Below are 24,630 nucleotides of genomic sequence, written 5' to 3' on the forward strand. Positions count from 1 at the left end.
TATTTACTTCTGTATTAGCCTAATAAAATGCATACAGTACGTGTATTTCTCTATTAGCCTAGTAAAATGGTGCTTAATTTGGTTGTTGTTAATATTAGTAGTCTTTTATAAAGTCTGTTTTGCATGTTCACAAATTTAGTGTTTTGTTCTCTAAATATTTATGTTGATTATTGACAGCTTTTCCTGTATTTTGATGTAATATCTAATTAAACTGTACTAATTAATAAAATAAAAATAATAACTGTCTTTATAAACTATTATGTGAATTTAAAGGGGACCTTTTTATTATTTTATTAAATGTAAATGTTAATTAAAATTCATATACAAGTACACATGCATACCCACTACAGTATATAGTAGAGTAGTTATATACTGAATATCTGCATCAGTCAGTATTGAATATTTACATTCTCTTTTCTGTGTTCTGCAGTAATCTTTATATCAGTTCAATACGGAAAATACAAGCATTTAATGATTAATGCACTATAGGTCATTTCTGACATAAGCCAAGTGTAATATCCAGCTCCTGTGGATCTCCAGTCGGTGAAACAGACCTTAAACATGCTCTTCATGTCCTGCAGAGTGCTGTACAGCGGAGAGAGCACACGCGGCTCCTGAACGCCGCTGTCAGACCTGCGGATCAGCTCTCGGTATCTCTGAAACATGCCTGTTGGATCACACCAGCAGACCTCTTTCAGATGATAGAAGCGTCCCGAGCTCCAATCGCCATCCCTGTAGGAGATTAAACACAAACTCAGACTGACTGGAGGAAGTGAAAATCTCATGACGCTGTTTTATCAAGCAGCTTTAGAAAGTTTACTAAATGATGGCATCCAAATCATGTTTTATTTCAGTCACACTTTATTTTAATGGTCTGTTTGTTGAATTTAAGTTACATTGCATCTACATGCCAACTAATTCTCATTAGATTATAAGCAGACTGTTAGGTCGGGGTTAGTGTAAGTTGACCTGTACTTACGTTCTTATAGTCAGTTAAATGTCTGTTGAAGGAGCATATCAGCAGATAATAAGCAGTCTACTAATCCTCAAATGGAGCATCAAAATAAAGTGCTGCCTTTATTTCCAATGTATAAAGCACTGCCTTCAGGGAAGCCATAGAGAGTTCCTTTGTGTAAAATCAACCGTTACAGGAATTAGTTTATACCAGTGTTCATTAGCATTTTAAATGGTAAACTAGATTTGAAGGGTCTTTTAATTCCACTATTGTTTGTAAATGTTATGTGTTGTCTTATATATACACACAACAGTTCTGTCTAGTTCTCGAATCTGACAGCCGTGCGATATTCTGCAGTATCAGCACTCGTACAGCCTCTTCACCCTTGTGTATTACTCCGCCCACACAGAGTGACAGCAGATCAATAAACTCACTACAGTTTGACAAATATTGCAGCTGTTGGACAACATCATGTACTTTTGAGGCTTTTTTAGATGAGGATGTGGTTGTTTAGATTGCAACTATGCAGTTTATTTATAAGGATAGAGCCTATTTTAAATATTTATCATTTCAGAGATTCAGCGCATCAGCAGCCATCAGCCTGTCATACTGAGCAGAGCAAAGAGGGTTGATGTTCTGCCACAAGATGGCGACAGACAGCGCATAATAAGTGCTTTGAGAAGAAAAAACTCTGATCTACAGCTGATCAAATCATTATAAATCAGGTAAGTGACGCTCTAAGTCGATCTCTCTCTTCTGAATGTTGTAGTGCTGTATTTATACCACAGTAATCTGCTAGTGTTCGCTTTGCTTTGGTTTTTTAAGGGTTAATTATTGTGATCTCCCGACTGCAACAGAGAAATACTGGGAAATCTCTGTAGACTGATGGCATTTCATGCTGTTCAGCTTTATAATCTTAAAATGTGAGCAAAATCAGCTGTTTAGTCATCACTTTAGACATTACGCTAGAGAATCACTCAAACACTAGCTCTACAGTGACGTTGGTGAAGTAGCAGTGGTTTCTGCTGTTCTGACAGCTGCAGATGTGAATGAATGGCGGAAGAAAGTAGTTCCTCATACAAAAGTGTTTTTCAGACTTTCTTTCTTTTTTACATACACGATTATGATGCCGAACTGTTGTTTAAACACAATATCACACTCATAGCAGAGCAATATGACTGTATATCGGCACTGCTGGGACACTAAATAACTGCGACCTTGAGCCAAAGCACTCCCCCCACCAGTGCCGATGTACAGCCATATTGTACTGCTACTCGTGTGATTTTGCTCATATAAAAACAATAAACCAGTCCTTTACATGTGGTCAATACATTAAAACTGTGTGTGTGACCTGTTGTATTCGATGTAGACGGCGGGCCATCGCTGGAACAGGTCTCTGAGCTGACCACTGGAGCACTCGTTGAACAGATAGCTGTAAAGCGCATGAATATGATCGATTGTGCTGGAGAAATCTGCTCCTTCAGGCTCCTCAGACGGTTCTTCAGACTCCTTCACACACCAGCGCTTCAGATAACCCACCATGTCCTCCACACACACACTGTGCCTCAATCCTGCAGCAACATACACAGTTTATTACATTACAAATACAGTAAAAATAGTCGCACGGTTGAAATCAGAATTATTCGCCCTCCTGTATATTTTATTGCCTAATTTATGTTTAATGGAGAGCAGATTATATCAGCACATTTCTAATCATAATAGCTTTAATAACTCATCTCTAATAACTGATGTCTTTTCTCTGTGTCATGATGACAGCACATATTAGACTAGATATTTGACTAGTATTCAGCTTAAAGTGTCATTTAAAGGCTTAACTAGGGTAATTAGGGTAAAGTTAGAGTAATTAGGCAAGTCATTGTATAACAGTGGTTTGTTCTGGAGACAATACAACACTAATATTGCTGAAGGGGGCTAATAATATTGAGCTTAAAATGGCTTTAAAACTATTAAGAACTGCTTTTATTCTAGCTGAAATAAAACAAATAAGACTTTCTCCAGAAGAAATAATATTAGAGGAAATACTGTGCATGAATGTGCACTTTTAGCCGCCAAAGACAGATGGATTCTATGATAGATGTATATAGAATAATCCAGCATTATTACCGATGGCAGTGGTGAATTCGCTGGCCGTTTGCTCACTGTGCATGTAGTCCACATGCGCTCCGAGCAGCCGATTTACCGCGGTAGAAAAGATGTAAACGTTCCGCGGCTGCAAGTATGATACGGTGCTGCACATGGGTCTGTGTGCAGGAATCCAGGAAAACTCCGTCAGGATGTGAATAAAGGAGGAGCGAACATTTCGGAGAACTCCACCGTCAGCATCCAGCAGCTGAGCCGAGACCAGCTGACCGTACCGCTCCCTGAAACACAGCAAACACACACACACACACATTCAAGTTTATTGATATAGCGCTTTCCACAATAATTATTGCTTTAAAACAGTGCTTTTCTTATTAGTTTGTCTTGTTTTTAGTCCAGATAACTCAAGATTCTTGAATAAAGAAGTATTTCTAGACAAGCACAGAATATGATCTTGTCTCCAGATAAAATAAAAGTCCATATTTATAATACACAGTGCAAAAATAATAATAGTTTTTTAATTAAATTATAATTACTATTAAAGTAAGCATACTGCAATACATCCACCAAACCACAGCACTGTTAGTAGTCTCCTCAGACAGTTAGTCTGTGTGTATGAGTGTGTGTCTGTCTGTAAACGCAGAGTGACGCTAAAGCAGACGGAGGTCATAACGATGAGTCACACACTGCAGATCAGTTCATGCAGAAAAACACACACACTGCTACACACACACACACACACACACACGTCTCTGAGTGCCTTACAAAACACCGGCCTGATTCACTGTGCCAGAACAGCGTCTGATGTGCTTTAAATAAACAGGTCAGCACACTGAGTCTCACTAACTTTTACATTATTCTATTATTAATATTCTAACGTCACATATTAAAATTCGACACAAAAACATTTTAATTTTGCCAATCCAATAAGGCATCAATTATTCAATAATTATCGTAATTATTTTAAAAATAAAAATAAATGTAGAAATTAAAGATTAAACTAAAGAACTCAGGAAAGTTTGATTAATTATTGGTTATATATCCGTAATTTTATCTATAATCTTTTATCTATAATGTATGAAAAATAAAGTGTTACATATTATATATTTTGATACTGTATATATATTTATATAGCATTGAAAAAATAAGAAATCACTTGAAAATTCTCTGTTTCTCTGGAATTAACAGGTATTGTGTGTTGAGTGAAATGTTCATGTTGATTTTAATAATATTTCTCCATCAAATATTGATTTCTGAACTCTTCTGAAAGTAAACAGTGGTATCGTGTTGTCTAAAAATGTGTGGAAATGAAAATCAACATTTACAGAAACTTTGTTATTTTGATAAATTGTCTACAGCACAGGTGTCAAACTCAGTTCCTGGAGGGCCGCAGCTCTGCACAGGTGCGCCCTAATTAAACACACCTGATCAAACTCACTGACTCCTTCAGTCTGGTATGAAACATGCAGGTAATCCCGCGGTCAAACTTGAGTTTGAGCATGTAAAATTCTGATGTATAGCGCTGTGAAAAGGGGCTGGATTGAACAAGATGATCAGACACTAAAAAAAGCCAGCGATTGGTCCATATTTGACATTTCTGTACATAGAGGTCATGTTTGATCTTCAATTGGTCTCATGCAGTCACGTTTCGCAGGTCAGAGTTCACCTAGCTTGAACTTTGCAACGCAACAAACTGTGAAACTTGTCACACAAGCAAGCATTTCTGGTTTGTTGCATTCACATGCGTGTGAATAGAAGTCTACAGGGTTAAAAGTGCAGTGTGACTGCGACTTAAGTGTGTTGAAGCAGGGTTGCGACTAAACTAAGCAGGGCTGCGGCCCTCCAGGAACTGAGTTCGACACCCCTGCTCTAAACGGTAAGACTTTAAACTGCCAAGAAATCTCATCAGAAGCACAGATTATGTGTTACTCAAAATACATGCTACCCCTGGGAGACATTATTAGAAGACATGGGATCAGCTTTCACTGCTATGCAGATGATACTCAATTATATATTTCAACTAAACCTGATGAGACGTCTAATCTGTCCAAGCTAACTGAGTGTATTAAAGATGTTAAAGACTGGATGACCAACAATTATCTTCTCTTAAACTCAGACAAAACAGAATTATTACTTATTGGGCCTAAATACTGTACACAGCAGATCTCACAACTCGATCTACAATTAGAGGGATACAAAGTTAGCGTTAGCTCTACTATAAAAGATCTGGGTGTCATATTAGACAGCAATTTAACTTTTAAAAATCATATATCCCATGTCACAAAAACTGCTTTCTTTCATCTGAGAAATATCGCTAAGTTACGAAGTATGCTATCCATCTCAGATGCAGAAAAGCTAGTCCATGCTTTTATGACTTCTAGGCTGGACTACTGTAATGCACTGTTTGCTGGCTGCCCAGCATCCTCTATTAACAAACTTCAATTAGTACAAAATGCAGCTGCCAGAGTTCTTACCAGGTCTAGAAAATTTGATCACATCACCCCAATCTTATCCTCCTTACACTGGCTGCCTGTTAAGTTTCGTATTGAATTTAAAATATTGCTTCTTACATATAAAGCTTTAAATAATCTAGCTCCTGTTTATCTAACCAATCTTCTGTCTCGCTACAATCCAACTCGCTCTTTAAGATCTCAAAACTCAGGGCTTCTGGTAGTACCTAGAATAGCAAAGTCGAGTAAAGGAGGTCGAGCCTTCTCATTTATAGCTCCTAAACTCTGGAATAGCCTTCCTGATAACGTCCGAGGCTCAGACACACTCTCCCAATTCAAAACTAGATTAAAGACCTATCTGTTCAGTAAAGCATACACTTAGTGCACCACTTAGGGGGCTTCCACACAGGTTATGCATCTTGCTGATATACACTGTGAACATCAGCTACGCTAATTATTCTCTTTATTCTCCATTTTCCACCTGGGGATACTCTTCCCGAGGCCCCCAGACTATGCAGAGTCACTGATTCGATCCAAGACCAACGACGAGATGATCTCAAGGTTTCCATATCCTGGACCAGGCCGAATCCTGAACAACTACTGCGATGGTCATGGAAGAGTGGAGAACATGAGACTGTTTCCTATGACGCTCCAGAGACAGACGAGTCTTCGCTGAGGCCAGCTTCCAGCCTCCGCCACTGAGACTGCAGCTCTGCACAAGACGTTTGGCCAGCGGAGAAATTAAAATGGTCGTGCCCAACTGAGTCTGGTTTCTCTCAAGGTTTTTTTTTCTTCACTTCCGCCATTAGTGAAGTTTTTTCCCTCTCCGCTGTCGCCACTGGCTTGCATGGTTCAGGATCTGTAGAGCTGCACATCGTTGGATTTGCTCTTCAGTGTTTGGACTCTCAGTAGTGATTATTAAACCACACTGAACTGAGCTAAACTGAACTGAACTTAAACACTACAAACTGAACTACACTGTTCCTATTTACTGTGACCTTTTATGTGAAGCTGCTTTGACACAATCTACATTGTATAAGCGCTATACAAATAAAGGTGAATTGAATTGAATCAAAAACACATCACTATTACTATAAAGAAAAACTCATTCAGAGTAAATTCATGTGGTTAGGTGGTCTATTTATACAGTGGAATTGAAAATAATCAAAGCAATTTGATTAAAATAAGCAAGAAATTTCTCACAGTATTTCCTCTAATATTTGTTCTTCTGGAGAAAGTCTTATTTGTTTTATTTCAGCTAGAATAAAAGCAGCTTTTAATAGTTTTAAAGCCATTTTAAGCTCAATATTATTAGCCCCCTTCAGCAATATTAGTGTTGGATTGTCTCCAGAATAAACCACTGTTATACAATGACTTGCCTAATTACCCTAACTTTACCCTAATTACCCTAGTTAAGCCTTTAAATGACACTTTAAGCTGAATACTAGTCAAATATCTAGTCTAATATTATGTGCTCTCATCATGACACAGAGAAATCAGTCAAATCAAAGTTGTCTTAAAACACCCAGTGGCGCACTTCAATTGCTGACTGCTGTATATGTATATAAATAAACATACTATAAATATATATGGATGCGTACTGTATGTAGGCACTCGGAGTGCGTTATGAAATGAGTGCGGTCAGGAATAGCCGTTCCTGAAGAGCATCTGACGTGTTTTTCCTCATCATCATCATCACAGTCCATTAAATAAACAGGTCAGACGCATCAGACTGAATATTCTGTGCTCTTTACAGCTTAAAAGATCAAATGCAGACAGTGACCTGTGTGCCAGATTAATATCCATATCCTGAATAATCTGAGCAGCAGATTGAGTGTTTCAGCACAACCGTCTGTGAATCAGGAGCATTAAAGCATCGCTCGCGTTCTGGAAGACTTTGGGAGACTTCAGCAGCGGTCTGACGGTGAAAGCACATCACGGCTGAATATCTGAGTCTGCACTAAAAACTAGCCAGAACAAGCCTACACTCACTGGCCACTTTATTAGGTACACCTCACTAGTTCCGGGTTGGAGCCACTTTTGCCTTCAGAACTGCCTTAATTCTTCATGGCAGAGATTCAACAAGCTACTGGAAATATTCCTCAGAGATTTTGCTCCATATTGACATGATAGCATCACGCAGTTGCTGCAGATTTGTCGGCTGCACATCCATGATGCCAATCTACACCACATCCCAAAGGTGCTCTATTGGATTGAGCTCTGGTGACTGTGGAGGCCATTTGAGTACAGTGAACTCATTGTCATGTTCAAGAAACCAGTCTGAGATGATTGGTGCTTTATGACATGGTGCGTTATCCTGCTGGAAGTAGCCATCAGAAGATGGAGACACTGTGCTCATAAAGGGATGGACATGGTCAGCAGCAATACTCAGGTAGGCTGTGGCGTTGACACCATGCTCAATTGGTACTAATGGACCCAAAGTGTGCCATTACACACCATTACACCACCACCAGCAGCCTGAACCGCTGATATAAGGCAGGATGGATCCATGCTTTCACGTTGTTGAGGCCAAATTGTGAGCCGAGCATCCGAATGTGGCAGCAGAAATGGAGACTCATCAGACCAGGCAACGTTTCTCCAATCTTCTATTGTCCAGTTTTGGTGAGCCTGTGTGAATTGTAGCCTCAGTTTCCTGTTCTTAGCTGACAGGAGCGGCACCCGGTGTGGTCTTCTGCTGCTGTAGCCCATCCGCCTCAAGGTTGGACGTGTTGTGTGTTCAGAGATGCTCTTCTGCAGACCTCGGTTGTAACGAGTGCTTATTTGAGTTACTGTCGCCTTTCTATCAGCTGGAACCAGTCTGGCCATTCTCCTCTGACCTCTGGCATCAACAAGGCATTTGCGCCCACAGAACTGCCGCTCACTGGATATTTCCTCTTTGTCGGACCATTTTCTGTAAACCCTAGAGATGGTTGTGCGTGAAAATCCCAGTAGATCAGCAGTTTCTGAAATACTCAGAGCAGCCCGTCTGGCACCAACAACCACGTTCAAAGTCACTTAAATCCTTTAACGAGCAGTTAGACAGGTGTACCTAATAAAGTGGCCAGTGAGTGTAAACATGATCAGATTCATCAGCAAATGACTCACAGGAACTCAACCTTTTCAGGAATCAGTCAAAAAGACTCACACACTCAAGAATTAAAGCAACATTTAATAATTCTAATGTGATCTTTACATTTATTTAGCCACAATTTATTAAATGAAATCTCGACTGTAAGTAAATAAACAGACTCAGTGATGGGCTAATAACTCTACAGATCCCGTGTGGGTCCAGTCATGAGTATATGTTGCCGGTCACTAATATAGTTAAACAGTGAGGCGAGTGTGATGATAATGTGTAATGTGTGTGTGTTTGTTTACCCAGAGTTCCAGTTGGTGTCCAGTAGGTGTATGAGTGCGCGCCGCTGCTGTAGTTTCTCCTGATCACTAAGCTGATCTGAGGTCAGGAGTGTGTGGAGCTCTGAGCACTGATGATCCATGATGGTGTACTGACCGTCTGCTGGAGTCGGCCACAGTGTGCTCTCAGTGGCCCACGGGCTGCACGACTGACACACACACAGCAGCAGATATTAGACATCAGACATACTGTAACTTGCAGGAGGCCATTTGGGATGAAAACAAGGATGCTCTATATGTACACTACCTGACAAAAGTCTTGTCGCCTATCCATGTTTAAGGAACAGCAAATAATAACTTGACTTGTAGTTATTATTATTATTATATACCATAAAAACAGCACTGTCACTTTAACAATCAGGCTTATTACACTGCACTCTACCTGCTATGTGCCCTCACACACACATACTCGCGCACACACACTCATACCCAACCACACACACACTTACTTACTCATTGACACTCACACATGCGCACTCTCACACACATGCACACACACACACACCAGTTGCGCAGTGGTGAATGTGCGCTTCTCCTTCCTGAAGATCAGCAGGTCTCGAACCCCGAGCGCAGTGAAGACGCTCCTCCAGCCGCTCACGTCAGCGTCCGCCCGCAGGTAACAGGAGTCCAGCAGCAGCCACTGCACACCTGCAGGAGGAGCACAACAGAAGTGTGTGTGCGTGAATGAGTGTGTGAGTGCGTCCGTGGGCGTGTTCGTCTCTCATGTGCAAAGAAAGATATTTTGAAGAATGCTGAAAACCGGTAACCATTGACTTCCACAGTATTTGTTTTTCCTACTATGAAAGTCAATGGTTACAGGTTTTCAGCATTCCTCAAAATATCTTCTTTTGTGTTTAGCAGAATAAAGAAACTCAAAGGTTTGAAACCGCTTCAGGAAGAGTAAATAGTGAGTAATCTGAGTGAACTTTCCCTTGAAGTTCACGGTGGGCCGTTGCGTAACATCTCACACACATCTCACGCGTTAGTAAATCCACACAAAACACTCACAGTTCACTGCTTCATCTCTGAGGACAATCAATTACCGTAGTCCATCACCACCCATGACAATTACTACAAAACTTACTACAATGACCCATTGAGATGTGGATCTGCCGGCAGGTTTGGTGCACTTGTGTATTGTTCGTACAGCAAAGATGCATCAATTAAAAGTTCAGTGCGCTTATTTTACTCTCTCCTTGTCATTCTAGATGTTCAGTCCTCTCATTCCTCAGTGGGAAAGATGTAGAGTTTTTACCCACCAGCTTTAAAACCCATTTTTACATCACCAAAACTACTGACACACACACACATATGTTTGTTTTTGTGAATTGTGGGGACATTGCATAGTTTTCCATTGTTCTTCTACTGTACAACTGTATTTTGAATTGCCCTAACAACCCTCAACCCTCACAGAAGACTGTGTGCTGTTTTACTTTCTGAAAGACACTCATTCTGTGGGATTTAGAAGCTAGCTGGCTCAGGAAAGCTGAATCAAATGTTGGACAATTAATCTGTCTGCATTAAACCATCAGTAAGAAACCTAGGTTTTATTTTAGGTTCTGCCCTTTTATTTGACGAGCAGGTAAATGCAGTAGGTAAATCTTGTTTTTTCCAGCTGAGATTATTAACCAAAGTGAAAGACTTTAACTTATTTAAATTTGAGAGATTAATGCATGCATTTATATCATCATGCTTGGACGACTGTAACTCAATATATGTGGGTATTGGCCAATCCTATAGAAAGGGTCTTCAAGTGGTTCAAAAAGCAGCCTCTACTGGCACCTGGCACCTGCTAGTTTACCCACATTACTTCTACCCTGTGCTCCTTAAATTGGTTGCCAACTTGTTTTAGAATTGACATTAAAATTGTAATGCATGTTTTTAAGATTTTAAATGGCCTGGCTCCGACTTATCTCTCTAATCTGATCACTTTTAGGGCGCACTCACACTATGCTATCCGAACCGTGCACAGGCCCATTTCCCGGATCGTTTGAAAAGTGTGAGTGCTCTAAATCAGGCTCAGGCGTGGTTCAGTTGGCCGGCCCTGACCTGGTTGGAAGAGGTGTGCCAGAGTGCGGTTCACTTGGGCTTTGGCGTGGTACGCTTGTAGTGTGAGTGCAAGCACGCCTGAGCCCAAAAACTGAAGACCAGACGTGACTTTACGGGACTGTTTGATATGGATTTATTAATCATTCTTACTGTTAAATGAACACAAACTGTCGTATTATTATTATTATTATTATTATTATTATTATTATTATTATTATTATAATAGACGCAAACCCCTCACTGCACCACAGCTGCACCTCCTAATTCCAGCAGAACGAGGACTTTATGATTGTTTATGAGCATCAAAAGTGGCGGATCTGTTCAGTGAAATATTTGACTGCATGTCACTGTATCTCAAACAACTAAAGCGATATAACTAAAGAAATCTCCTCTGTACTGAGCGAGAGCACTTCTTAAACTGAACAGCGCATCATCGATGACGTTAGAGTACTCAGGCCCGATAGTGTGAGCACGCCCTTAAAATATCTGGCAGATGTTTAAGGTCATCAAACCAGAAAACACTAGTGGTTCCCAGATCCAAATTGAAAAAAAGGAGGTCAAGCTTTCTCAGTAGTAGGTCCTAAAATGTGGAACAGGTTACCTATGTCCATTAGAACAGTGTTTCTCAACTGGTGGGTCACGGGAACATTTTCAGTGGGTCGTGGAGTGTGTGGTCAAAAAAACAATAAAAGTTGAATTTTTAACTTATTTTGCTTATACCGGACTTTTATTTTGAAATGTGCGCACGACAATGTGAAATGTAATTTAATTATAGCAACAAATATGTCGAATCGCAAGTACGACCCCGAATATCTAAAGTATGGATTTACATATATTGACGACAAAAAAGTGTGTCATATGTAGTGAGGTGCTCTCACAAGAGAACACGAAACCTTAAAACGACATTCAGAAACCAAACATCCCGTTAGCAAGGACAAACCTGTGGACTATTGTCAAAGACGACCCTAAGAGCTGAGGGCAACACAAAAGTGCGAACATTTTGTTAAATGACAGCAATAAAATATTGTCCATTTTCTAAGTTTCTCATGATTTATCTGTCATTAATTGTGTATGTTAACAAATAAATAGTAATTAATTATAATTCCTGAAATTATATTATAGTTAATTTGGGCCGCGGCTTGATGACCATGTAAAAATGTGGGTCCCATGGCCAAACCAGTTGAGAACCACTGCATTAGAACAATTCCCAATGAATCTTTGTTCAGAGGGAAACTTAAACTACACCTCCTACAAAGAGCCTTTAAATTGGGAGAAACCTGATCCTTCTGTACCTATCTGGAGTCTTATTTATGATTGATCCTGTATGTTGGATGTATTCTGTGTTGTTTTATCTGTTGCTGTCTATTTTTGATCATTTATTTTTAGGTTTGGACAGCACAATGGTCAACTACTGGTGTTTAATAAAGAATTAAAGAACTAACCTTTGGAGAAATGAGGACAGCAATGTCCTCGCAAGTCATCACCTTCTGTAATACCGGTGTCATTATACAGATGTGTCCTGATATGTCTCACACACACACACACACACACACACACACACACTTGAACACTTTCTCCACTCCATCATAATAAAATCCCCTCTTTACAGCAGTGAGAGTGGAGTGTTGTCTACTGAGTGAACGCTGCTGAAATATTGCACACTGATGAGGGAACACTCAAACATTCACAGAGTGTGTGATGTAGATCAGCTTGTTTCTTCATGCAGAATAGATTTGAGGATAGAAATGAAACCGATCTGCTTTATTTTAGAGCTTTAGTGAAGGCGGCTCAGCGAAGGATGTAATAGTGTACACTGAATTATGGACGACAGGAGGGTTAAGGCGAGCAGTGCAGTGGTGTTTACCTGGGAGTACACTAGGCAGGTGGATGTTCTTGTAGTCTTTGCTGAAGTGTATTTTATGCTCAGCGGGACAGCGGAAGCCCTGATTGGTCAGCACTGGGATGTGTGCGGCGAGGCTCCTGATCTCCTGATCCTGAGCGTGAAGCTTGATGAACACCAGGTAACTGACCACAATCCCCTGCGGCTTTTTCTGCAGACACACAACATGAACGCAAGTCACATTCACATAACGCAACTGATAGTTGTGTCTTTCTGTGTGTGTCTTATGACTGTGTGAAGGTCGCAGGTTCATGTCCAATTGGTGTGTGTGTGTGTCTATATGACTGTGTGAAGGTTGCAGGTTTGAGTCCCGATAGTGTGTGTGTGTGTGTGTGTGCCTACACGACTGCTTCAAGGTTGCAGGTTCGAGTTCAACTAGTGTGTGTGTGTGTGTGTGTCTTTATGACTGTGAAGGTTGCAGGTTTAAGTCCCATTTGTATAAGTCTTTATGACTGTATGAAGTTTGCAGGTTCGAGTCCCGCTGGTGTGTGTGTCTTTATGACTGTGTGAAGGTTGTAGGTTTGAGTTCCGCTGGTGTGTGTCTATATTATTGTGTAAAGGTAACAGGTTTGAGTCCCACAGGTGTGTGTGTGTGTGTGTGTGTGTCTTTATGAGAGTGTGAAGGTTGCAGGTTCGAGTCAGTCTGGTGTGTGTGTGTGTCTTTATGAGTGTGAAAGTTGCAGGTTCAAGTCCCACAGGTGTGTGTGTGTCTTTATGAGCGTGAAGGTTGCAGGTTCGAGTCCACAGGTGTGTGTGTCTTTATGAGAGTGTAAAGGTTGCGAGTTTGATTCCTGCTGGTGTGTGTGTGTGTGTCTTTATGACTATGTGAAGGTTGCCGGTTCGAGTACCACTGGTATGTGTCTTCATGAGAGTGTGAAGGTTGCAGGTTCGAGTCCCACTGGTGTTTGTGAGTCTTTATGAAAGTGTGAAGGTTGCAGGTTCGAGTCCCCCTGGTGTGTGTGTCTTTATGACTGTGTGAAGGTTGCAGGTTCGAGTACCACTGGTATGTGTGTCTTCATGAGAGTGTGAAGGCTGCAGGTTCGAGTCCCCCTGGTGTATCTGTCTTTATGACTGTGTGAAGGTTGCAGGTTCGAGTCCCACTGGTATGTGTGTCTTCATGAGAGTGTGAAGGTTGCAGGTTCGAGTGCCACTGGTGTTTGTGAGTCTTTATGTGAGTGTGAAGGTTGCAGGTTCAAGTCCCCCTGGAGTACGTGTCTTTATGTGAGTGTGAAGGTCGTAGGCTCAAATCCCCCTGATGTGTGTGTCTATGAAAGTGTGAAGGTTGCAGTTTTGAGTCCCCCTGCTGTTTGTGTCTTTATGAGAATGTGAAGGTTGCAGGTTCAAGTCCCGCTGGTGCTCTTACCTGCCAGTCTCCGCTCCTCAGCTGTGGGTATATGTGCTGATCCAGGACCTGCTGTGGCTCCAGCTCGTGGACGTCCAGTCGGCGCAGCAGCTCTCGCACCTGAGAGTTCCCCAGCGCATCAAGACTCTGCAGCAGCCGCTGATCCACCGTGTTCAGGTCCTGATAGAGAGCCTGCAGGTCTGCAGACAAAAACACACACACACACACACACACACACACACACACGCACACGCACACACACACACACACACACACACACACACACACACACACACAATATACATATATATATATATATATATATATATTACTATTATAAAAAATGTTAATAAAAATTAGATTGCAATTAGATTAAGTTTGATCATTCAGGCCTAAGAAGTGTTTTGAGGATGCTCTTATTTACACGCAGATGCATACTGTACACACTAGTGATTTTGCTTATTAATGATAACTAAATTAGTGCTTATCAGTACACATCAGTGTTTATAGGATGCGGCTTTGGAATGAGAAACATCACAGTACATTCACTACAGCAAACTAGACTACGTGCAGCTGTGTGACCCACTTCCCTAATGCTGATGTTTAATTCATCCAGCTGCACTCGACACGACACACACACACACACACACTGGAATTCATGAGGACAAATCTCACAAGACTGATCTGACATCAGGCGGATGAGGAAAACGGGTCATTTGTCAGGCCTTCAGGAAGCTGAGATTAACAGGAGAATGTAAATACTTCAGGAGATAAATGCGTCTGCAGCTTGGGTTTCATTCACAAAATCAGCTCTTATTTATTTAAAGGGATGACGCAGATTGTGGCTCTTTCTGATGTGTGGAGATGAGCAGATGGAGATTCAGTCACTCTCCTCATTTCTGATTCTGAATGACTGATTCAGTGTGATAATCGAAATGTTCAATTCTGATATGTGTGTTTTATAATATACAAATAAATATGACGGAAACTGCCGGCATGTGCGCGAATCCCTGTATTAAAGAGTGATTCGTTGAATTGTTCAAGTGAGTCATTTAAAATGCTAGTTTTGATTCAAATGATTCATTCAGAAAGGAAACGTTTTTGCATGTTTAGGTGTTGTGTGTATTGATGATCACCTGCGTGAGCTTGCGTCATGTCATCGAGTGGGAAGAAAACTCCCTGTGAGCTCAGAGAAACCACACTCCCGTCAGCCAGAGGAATCATGGGAACATCTCTAACAGACTGAAGCAGAGCGTCCACCTCATACTCCAACTCCAGCGCACGGAAAATACACACCAGCAGCCGCGCCAGCTTCTCCAGCTCTCCATCTGAACACCAACATCCACATTTACACTCAATTCAAGTCAAACTCAACTCAACTCGGCATGAGCCGGGATAAAACCTTGGATAACACTTTCACGGTATCAGGAATGCATGATCATATGCTGTTATGCCATCAATAAATGTGATTATAATGGAGGTCAATGGAGCAAAAACACCACCAACATCACCAAAGGGGAGTCCATCTGAAGGAATCTGCTGAAACTGGCTCTTTAATGTGTGTGTTTGTGCTGATGGTGTGTTACCGGTGTGTGTCTGTGTGTGCTGCAGCAGCTCTCTGGCCATGCAGCAGATGACGGTGAGGATTTCTGCGGCTCGGAGGCGATGAACACCCAGCGCTGACAGCAGAGAGCCGGAAACGCTGCACTGCAGATCCGGATGCAGATACCACAGGCTCAAACTGCGGCTCAGATCCTGTCCACCAATCACCTGCTGGATCAGACGGTCCGAACACACGGCCAGCTGCGACGGCTGCCTGAACTCCACACGGCCCTCTATAACAAAAACACACACGCACACACAACACATTGGTTTCAATAACAAACCAACACAGGTATTTATAATTGGGAGAATAACACCCAGACAACACACTGGGGCAACATTTTAGAATAATGATCCATTAGTTCATGTATTTACTAACACTAACTATGAATATTTTTGTAAAGCATTTATTAATCATAGTCCAACATTATCCATAGCGCTATTAATATAGGGGACTCCAACTATAGGGGAATTGATAACCTAAATTGGCTGTAGTGTATGAGTGTGTATGGGTGTTTTCCAGTACTGGGCTTCTACAGTTAGTATTGAATAGTTGGCAGTTCATTCCGCTGTGGCGTCCCCTGATGAATAAGGGACTAAGCTGAAGAAAAACCACGTTGACGCGGGGGGAACATGCAAACTCCACACAGAATCCCCAACTGGTCCAGCCGGGACTCGAACTAGTGACCTTCTTGCTGTGAGGCGACAGTGCTAACCACTGAGACACTGTGTTGGTCCTTTTATTTATTTATTTAAATAATTAAATCATGAATGTAGAGGATGGGCAACGCAGTGGATAGCACAATCGCCTCACAGCAAGAAGGTCGCTGGTTCGAGTCTCAGCTGGGACAGTTGGTGTTTCAGTGTGGAGTTTGCATGTTCTCCCAGTGTTAGTGTGGGTTTCCTCCAGGTGCTCCGGTTTCCCCCACAGTCCAAACACATGCGCTGTAGAACTGATGAACTTAATTGGCCATAGTGTGAGTGGGTGAATGAGTATGTGTGTTTCCCAGTACTGGGTTGCAGCTGGAAGGGCATCCGCTGCATAAAACATGTGCTTGATAAGTTGGTGGTTCATTCCCATTGGGGACCCCTGATTAATAAAGGGACTAAGCCGAAAAGAAAATTAATAAATGAATGTAGAGGTGATTTAGAGGCTGTTCTCACCGTGGTCCTCTTGGGCAGGAAGGCAGGCCCGCCCCCTCAGCAGCTGGATGATCTGATTGGCCACCGGGTTGAAGAAGTCCAGGATTTCGCTGGGCTGAGGAATAAACTGCAGGAAGTAGCAGAGGCCTGAGAGCCCACTGAATTCTGGATGTTTCTGTGGGGATTACACAACACACAGGCATTGGAGAAGATCAGAATTAAGGAGTAAACCTTTGTTTTACATGCATATTTTCTATAGGACGCTTTCTTATTGAATTAACGCTTCCTTATTTAACACACAGATTTAGAAGAGCTCCATTTACAACATCTATGCACATCTTGGCATTTCATCAGCTCTGTTTCCATCCACATGTATGCCGTGTGTATTTTAGAATATAAAATGCTGAATGGAAATGTCAAGATGTGCATTAAAAAGACATACACCACGTTCTGTATGTGTGAGATAATCTTTTATTCCATAATAAAATGTGTATAAACTACAACGTAAACAGATTGAGTGAGTAAAGTGTGCGCCTGTGCTTCATCAGTCTCTGCTTCAGTCATGTAGTTTTAGACAGACGCTGATCAGATATAAATGTGCGTTCAGGGACTTTGCATTAATAAAGTTTCCAGCTTTCCCTTGTTTATTCGCAAATCTTTCAAAATCTAATTAGCATATTTAGATGGAAACACAGCTAATTAAGCATTTGCTATGCAGTATTCCAAAATGCACATAGAAATATGTGGATGTAAACACAGCTAATGACGTGTCCATCTTCTACAATGCAGATAAAGCTGCTCTTACACTGAAGACGTCCATGGCCTGAACGAAGAGCTGCGGGATCTCGGAGCGAAGCCACTGGTTCCAGGAACTGTCCCGATCCACGTCCTCTCTGGAGGAAGGGATGTCAAAATCACCTGCGCAGACACACAGCATGCTCATCAATCTTTTGAGTTAGATTGAATATTTCTGTTTTAATTACAGTTTTGCTGTTGTGTTGCTTTTAAATGCGTCTTTATTTGCTTTTTATTGGTAATTAATATAATATTAGTATTGATATTTTGGTAACACTTTACAATAAGGTTAAAAGAGCTGATGTGTTTACTAACATGAACAATGAGTGAACGACACATTCATTACAGTATTTATTCATCTTTGTTAACATTAGTTAATGAAATATCAGCACCACTATGGAATAATGCATTAGTCAATGTTGTCTTCTTCATTATCATCATCATCATCATCTTCGTTGTGTTGGAGTTTATTGATTTATTAATAGACGTTTCTTTCCTTTGAGGTTAAGTCTGGCTCTTTGTTTTCCAGCACGTGTCTGACTGATCTTTGCTCTCTTGAGAGTATGACCCGTACATGTTGAAAATCTCTACGTATGTTGTCCTGATGAAGGTCTGAGACTTTTGTGCGCATCTTGTGCAGCCGCTGCTGAGGAGCCATGCTGGTGTTGGTGCCGTTTATTTAATTCATTGTTGATCTATGCCTTCTCTATGTTTTATTTATGTTTTGTGTATGTTTGTTTGTTTAAGTATTGGTTTTGATTGAGAAATATTGTTTAATTAATTATCTATATTGTTTTGTTGTCACTTTATTTTGATAGGACACTTATTTTCTGGTCTATAAATAAATAGAGAATTGTACTTTCTCTAGACGAGCCTTAAAAATCTGGGGTTCGTAACAATGTTGAACTATGTTTAATAAATGCCGCAAATAAAATGTATTTGAATTTGAGCTAAATTTTTAGCAACTTTCTTGTACTTAACCACTTTATTAGAATAAAAATAATAATCATAATTATAATATTAGTATTTTTATTACTATAAGATTACAAATAATGCATATTGATTTAAAAAAAATATTAGTTTCTTTTAGTTTTGTACTGGTAATGAAAATCTGAAATGTCAGAAGTAACTAAGACATAATCAAGCTTAACATTATTATGTTGGTATTTTGAATTATATATTATTCTTATATTATAAGTCATAGCAGTGTGCTTTTAATCACATGTATTAGTCTTTTATTAAGGTCATTTTAATTATTTTAGTACTAACATATACTTTAACTGACAATAAGAAATGCTGCCTTGTTGAATACTCCAAATATAGAGGGAGTTTGTCCAGGACACCAGGGTTACACCTCTACTCTTTACCAGAAGTGCCATGAGATTATTAATGACCACAGAGAGTCAGGACCTCGGTTTAACATCTCATCTGAAAGGAGTTTTAATAACTCATTTCTAATCACTGATTCCTCTTCACCATGATGACAGCACATAATATTAGACTAGATATGTGACTAGTATCCAGCTTAAAGTGTCATTTAAAGGCTTCACTAGGGTAATTAGGGTAAAGTTAGGGTAATTAGGCAAGTCATTGTATAACAGTGGTTTATTCTGGAGACAATCCAACACTAATATTGCTGAAGGGGGCTAATAATATTGAGCTTAAAATTGCTTTAAAACTATTAAGAACTGCTTTTATTCTAGCTGAAATAAAAGAAATAAGACTTTCTCCAGAAGAAAAAATATTAGAGGAAATACTGTGAGAAACTCCTCAATCTGAGAAACATCATCTGGGGGATATTGGAGAAAGAAACAAAATTCACAGGAGGGGGAATCATTCTGACTTCATCTGTATGTGTTTTTAAACTATACTTCACTTCACTTATACTATACTTCACTTTACTTCATGGTTGTTAGATGTATTGAGAGTCAAACCCTGGATGATGAAGCGGAAACCGAAGCTGCGCAGCGGCAGAAAAGCGAAGACAGGCTGTTTCTGTGGTTTAACATCAGCGCAGGATGAGCTGCGGATCTGAAAGGCCAGTGCCAGTTCTGTGGACTCCACGTCGTCTTTAATCTGCAGAAAAACACATTCACAGATCAGTGTGTGTACGCAGAAAACACACAGCACCAGCTAAAATCAATACCTGTGCATTTGTAGAAAGAAAAGGTTCAGTGTTTGGGCCAAAGAAATCTCTGTATACTCCAGCATCACAGCATTAACAATACACAGTACTAAAAATGTTGAGATTTTAAACTGCATCAACAGCAGCCCTGAGTGAGAAGCAGCCGTCTGTCCATTAGCCATTAGAGTGTTTGAGCTGCTGAAGATAATGTCAGCATAGACTAAGAGGATTATAGATGTGGAGTTTTAGATGAGAGATGACAGAAGACTGAGGCACACACTCACACTGAAGCACACATGCACACCTGACCAGCACTCACAACACACACACTGCTGTTTTACTATGGTGGCGTCTGTAGCTCCGCCCTCTTCTGAAAAGAGCACAATCTCATTTGCATTTAAAGCGACAGTCACCAAAACGGCACAAATAGGATCTAAAGCCTGAAAGGGTCAGTTTCAGAGAGCTTGAGAACATTATCTGTGTGCTATTCTCAGCTCAAACACACACACACACACACACACACACACAAGACAGCAGAGACACATTTTATAGCAAGTAAAAAGGGGCAGAATAGGGCTCCTTTAATGCATTGTATGTTAAAAGACAGAAAGTCTCTGCTGTGTTTGAGAACACGATGTTCAAGCAGTCTCAGCAGACAGCAGAAACACACACACACACACACACACACACACACACACACACACACACACACACACACCCTGTCTGAAGTCTGAAAGAGTGTGTAAACATGCCGTTCACCTGAGGTAAAAGCAAAGGAACACTTGCGTAACGTCCAGATCCCCGAACGCAGCATCATAAAGCTGACGTAGCATCATGAGCACAACACACACTCATAAACAGCAGGTTAAACCAGGACACGAGCGCAGGTAAAAACACAGCACTGCTCACACCATAGTGCACATTTCATTACAAACATGAAATTAATTAATTAATGAATCTGCGATTAACAAACCGTTAACTTTTTGCGCAATAAAGAACTAATTATCTGCTTATTGATAGTAGTGTTAAGGTATTGGGTAGAATTAGGGATGTACAATAGTAGTGTACTCACACTAGGCTATCAGAACCATGCCCAGGCACGTTTGACAACTGATTTCCCAGTTCAGTTGACGAGTGTGAGTGCTCCGAATGAGGCCCGGATGAAGTTGGAAGAGATGTGCCGGAACGCGGTTCAGTTGGGCTTTGGTGCGGTACGCTTGTAGTGTGAGTGCAAAGTGCGCCTGAGCCCGAAACTGAAGACGAGACGTCACTTTAAGAGAATGCTTGCTTCATATGGATCTGTTAATCATTTTTACTGTGAACATGAACTGTCGTAGTTTATTAAAGATATAAACCCCTCACTGCACGACGGCTGCACCTTCAGCAAACCTCCTGATACCTGCAGCTCCAGGACTTATTATGATCATTTATGAGTGGCTGACCTGTTCAGCAAAAGACTTGACTGTGTGTCACTGCATCACAAACAACTTAAAATTATACAAAACAGTAGAACTAAAGTAATGTCTACTGTGCGAAGCGAGATCGCTTCTCTTCTGTTAAACTGAACAGTCACATCATCAATGATGGAAGTGTGCTCAGACTCGGAAGGTAAAATTGCAGTGTGAGTGCAGACCAAGGAGGAGAGGGAACAGGGGACAATCGTGCCCCAGCACGGTTCAAGACATCCGTGCCTAGTGTGAGTACACCCTATGATCACACTTTAAATTGGAATCACACTAGTCAAAATATTAATATTTTTTACACTGATTAAATTAATTTTTAATGTTTTTTTTCTTCATTCAAATTTGTTTTTGTTTAATAATATTTTTCTTTTTGATTTCTGAGAGGATTTGGTTTTTAATATATATATATATATATATATATATATATATATATATATATATATATATATATATATATATATATATATATATATATAAATAAATAAATAAATAAATAAATAAATAAATAATATTCATACTGTTATTAATATCATTTTTTTCACCGTGAGATTGTTAAAATTATTTACTATTATAATTTTTTTTTATTAGTGCAGAATTTCTAATTAGAATAGAGACTCTTCTATTCAAACACAATGTTTGAGGAGGCAGATTAGCAGCATCTGGATGAAAAAAGAAACCCTGTGTAATGTCAAGCTGTAACCACTAGAGGCCTGTAACTGCTTGTCAATTCCAAGTGGTTTTCGGATAATTGAGCATCTTTTCTGTTTGTTTTAAGTTATATATGTGTGTGTGTGTGTGTGTGTGTGTGTGTGTGTTTATTTCTTTAGGTTTTTTGAATAGATTTCACATATTGTCAGAATTTTGCTCTGTCACAGACACAGTGATTCACAGGTGTGTGTGTGTTTATAAACCACTTTTTTTATTGACTACTTTTCCTGCAATTTGACTGTTATTGAATGGATTTCACATATTCTCAAAGTGAAGTTTATTTATAAGCAAATTTCCAGAGGATCACGTGCTTATGATTGTTCCAGCATTAGCTCATGACTAATTATCCTATCAGATGATTCTTAACTCACTATAAATAACCAGAGTTTTCTCATCTCAATATCTTGAAGAAACCCCCCACCCCCACCCAACCCTACTTTCCCTCCTATCAAACAGGCGACACGGTGGTCAGTGATTAGCACTGTTGCCTCATAGAAAGAATACCCCTGGTTTAAATTTCCTTCCAAACCAGGCGACATTTCTGTGCGGAGTTTTGCTCATTCTCCCCGTGCTCGTGTGGGTTTTCCCCGGGTCCTCCGGTTTCCTCCCACAGTTCAAAAACAAGCATCCTAAACAATTAATCCAAAATATTTTTAGCCAAGCTCTGAGTACACCTCTTCTCAGTATCCATAGCTCACACTTAACTACAATAACCAAGGGGAAATCATCGAGATCTACCTGAGCTCAAACTCCCCTCTCGCCCTGCAACAGGGGGGAGCCCAGGGCTTGAGGATCTTACAAGCTCAGGGCTCTCTCCCGGGACAGCATGCCAAACAAGCTTTATTAACAATAATCAGCTAAGCGTGAACTTAATCAATGTAAAGCAGGGGTGTCCAAACTCTGTCCTGGAGAGCCGGTGTTCTGCAGATTTTAGCTCTAACTTGCCTCAACACATCTGCACAGATGTTTCTAGAAAGTCTAGTACAGGGGTCACCAATCTCAGTCCTGGAGGGCCGGTGTCCCTGCAGGGTTTAGCTCCAACTTGCCTCTACAAACCTGCCTGGGTGTTTCAAGTATGCCTAGTGAGACCCTGATTAGCTTGTTCAGGTGTGTTTGATTAGGGTTGGAGCTAAAATCTGCAGGACACCTGCCCTCCAGGAAGAAGTTTGGTGACCCCTGGTCTAGTAAGAGCTAGATTAGCTAGCCCAGGTGTGTCTGATTGGGGTTGGAACTAAACTTTGCAGAACACCGGCCCTCCAGGACCGAGTTTGGACACCCCTGATGTACAGTGTCCCTTGTTGTGAAATACTTTTAAAAGGTATAGACAGTTGAAGTCAGAATTATTAGCCCCCCTGAATTATTAGCCCCCCTGTTTATTTTTTACCCCAATTTCTGTTTAACGAAGAGATTACTTCAACACATTTCTAAACACAATAGTTTTAATAACTCATCTCTAATAACTGATGTCTTTTCTCTGTGTCATAATGACAGCACATAATATTAGACTAGATATCTGACTAGTATTCAGCTTAAAGTGTCATTTAAAGGCTTAACTAGGGTAATTAGGATAAAGTTAGGGTAATTAGGCAAGTTACTGTATAATGATGGTTTGTTCTGAAGACTATAGAAAAATATATAGCTTAAAGGGGCTAATAATATTGACCTTAAAATGGTTCATAAAAAATTTAAAACGGCTTTTATTCCAGCCGAAATAAAACAAATAAGACTTTCTCCAGAAGAACAAATATTATCAGACATACTGTGAAAATTTCCTTGCTCTGTTAAACATCATTAGGGAAATATTGAAAAAAAAGTTCAAAGGGGGGCTAATAATTCTGACTTCAACTCTACGTGAATTGTGAATTTTATTGTGTATGTTTGCCCGAGTGTTATTTGTGTGTTTATGCATGCATGAAGTTTATATATTCAAGCACGAGGGTTTATAGGCGCATATGCACAGATCAAGTTCATATAAACGTGCCTTTTTGGGGAACAGCATCTTCTTGAGCACCAGCCAGCGCTCTTCTCCTCCAGTGTGAGACACTTCCAGGATATTATGGCTCAAATCTCGCCGCGTCATCGACACCAAACGCTTCTCAGCCTTAAAACAAGAAAACAAACTGATTAAATGTGCATAACATATAATGCACAACATAAAATTATAGCTAAAATATACAGTCAAGTGTGAAATTATTCAAAACACTGGCAAATTCAGACTTAGAACCCTTTATATTGGCATGTGCAAAAGTTTCTGGCCTTTATATGGTGTTCAGTGGAGTAAAACAGCAGATTATAACGTGTGTGAGGAAATAAACTTGCTGTATTTAATGTGTTCTGACAGCTGAGGGGATTATATTGAGTTTCTCACAACACATATCATGATAAGTGTTCAAATGTCTCACAAAAACCCTACAACTGATGATCAACAGTAGAAATGACAGACTGTTCCTCTTCCCAACAGGGAAAACCAGCAACATTCAAGAATGCATGATTATCTGCTGTCATGGCTTTACAATCAGTAAATGTGATTATAATGGAAGTCAATGGAGCAACAACAGCATCAACATAACCAAAGGAGAGTCCA

The 24,630-nt window shown here is 40.4% G+C and overlaps 1 protein-coding gene across 2 annotated transcripts in view; it reads right to left on the reverse strand.

Annotated features, from left to right (window-relative positions):
• wu:fj29h11 (uncharacterized) overlaps nucleotides 1-24,630 on the reverse strand; it is a 73,080-nt gene that overhangs the window by 15,311 nt on the left and 33,139 nt on the right. For both annotated transcript variants that reach the window (XM_056470206.1, XM_056470207.1), the window contains 13 exons: nucleotides 24,028-24,147; nucleotides 19,685-19,826; nucleotides 17,761-17,873; nucleotides 16,977-17,130; nucleotides 15,797-16,045; nucleotides 15,347-15,538; nucleotides 14,232-14,410; nucleotides 12,833-13,019; nucleotides 9,425-9,567; nucleotides 8,884-9,068; nucleotides 3,080-3,336; nucleotides 2,307-2,526; nucleotides 555-732 (listed from right to left, as the gene is read on the reverse strand). In XM_056470206.1, the coding sequence (XP_056326181.1) occupies nucleotides 555-732; nucleotides 2,307-2,526; nucleotides 3,080-3,336; nucleotides 8,884-9,068; nucleotides 9,425-9,567; nucleotides 12,833-13,019; nucleotides 14,232-14,410; nucleotides 15,347-15,538; nucleotides 15,797-16,045; nucleotides 16,977-17,130; nucleotides 17,761-17,873; nucleotides 19,685-19,826; nucleotides 24,028-24,147 (2,319 nt within the window). The remainder of the gene's footprint in view (nucleotides 1-554; nucleotides 733-2,306; nucleotides 2,527-3,079; nucleotides 3,337-8,883; nucleotides 9,069-9,424; nucleotides 9,568-12,832; nucleotides 13,020-14,231; nucleotides 14,411-15,346; nucleotides 15,539-15,796; nucleotides 16,046-16,976; nucleotides 17,131-17,760; nucleotides 17,874-19,684; nucleotides 19,827-24,027; nucleotides 24,148-24,630) is intronic.

Source organism: Danio aesculapii, chromosome 12, assembly GCF_903798145.1.
Source record: "Danio aesculapii chromosome 12, fDanAes4.1, whole genome shotgun sequence".
Classification (NCBI taxonomy): Eukaryota; Metazoa; Chordata; class Actinopteri; order Cypriniformes; family Danionidae; genus Danio; species Danio aesculapii.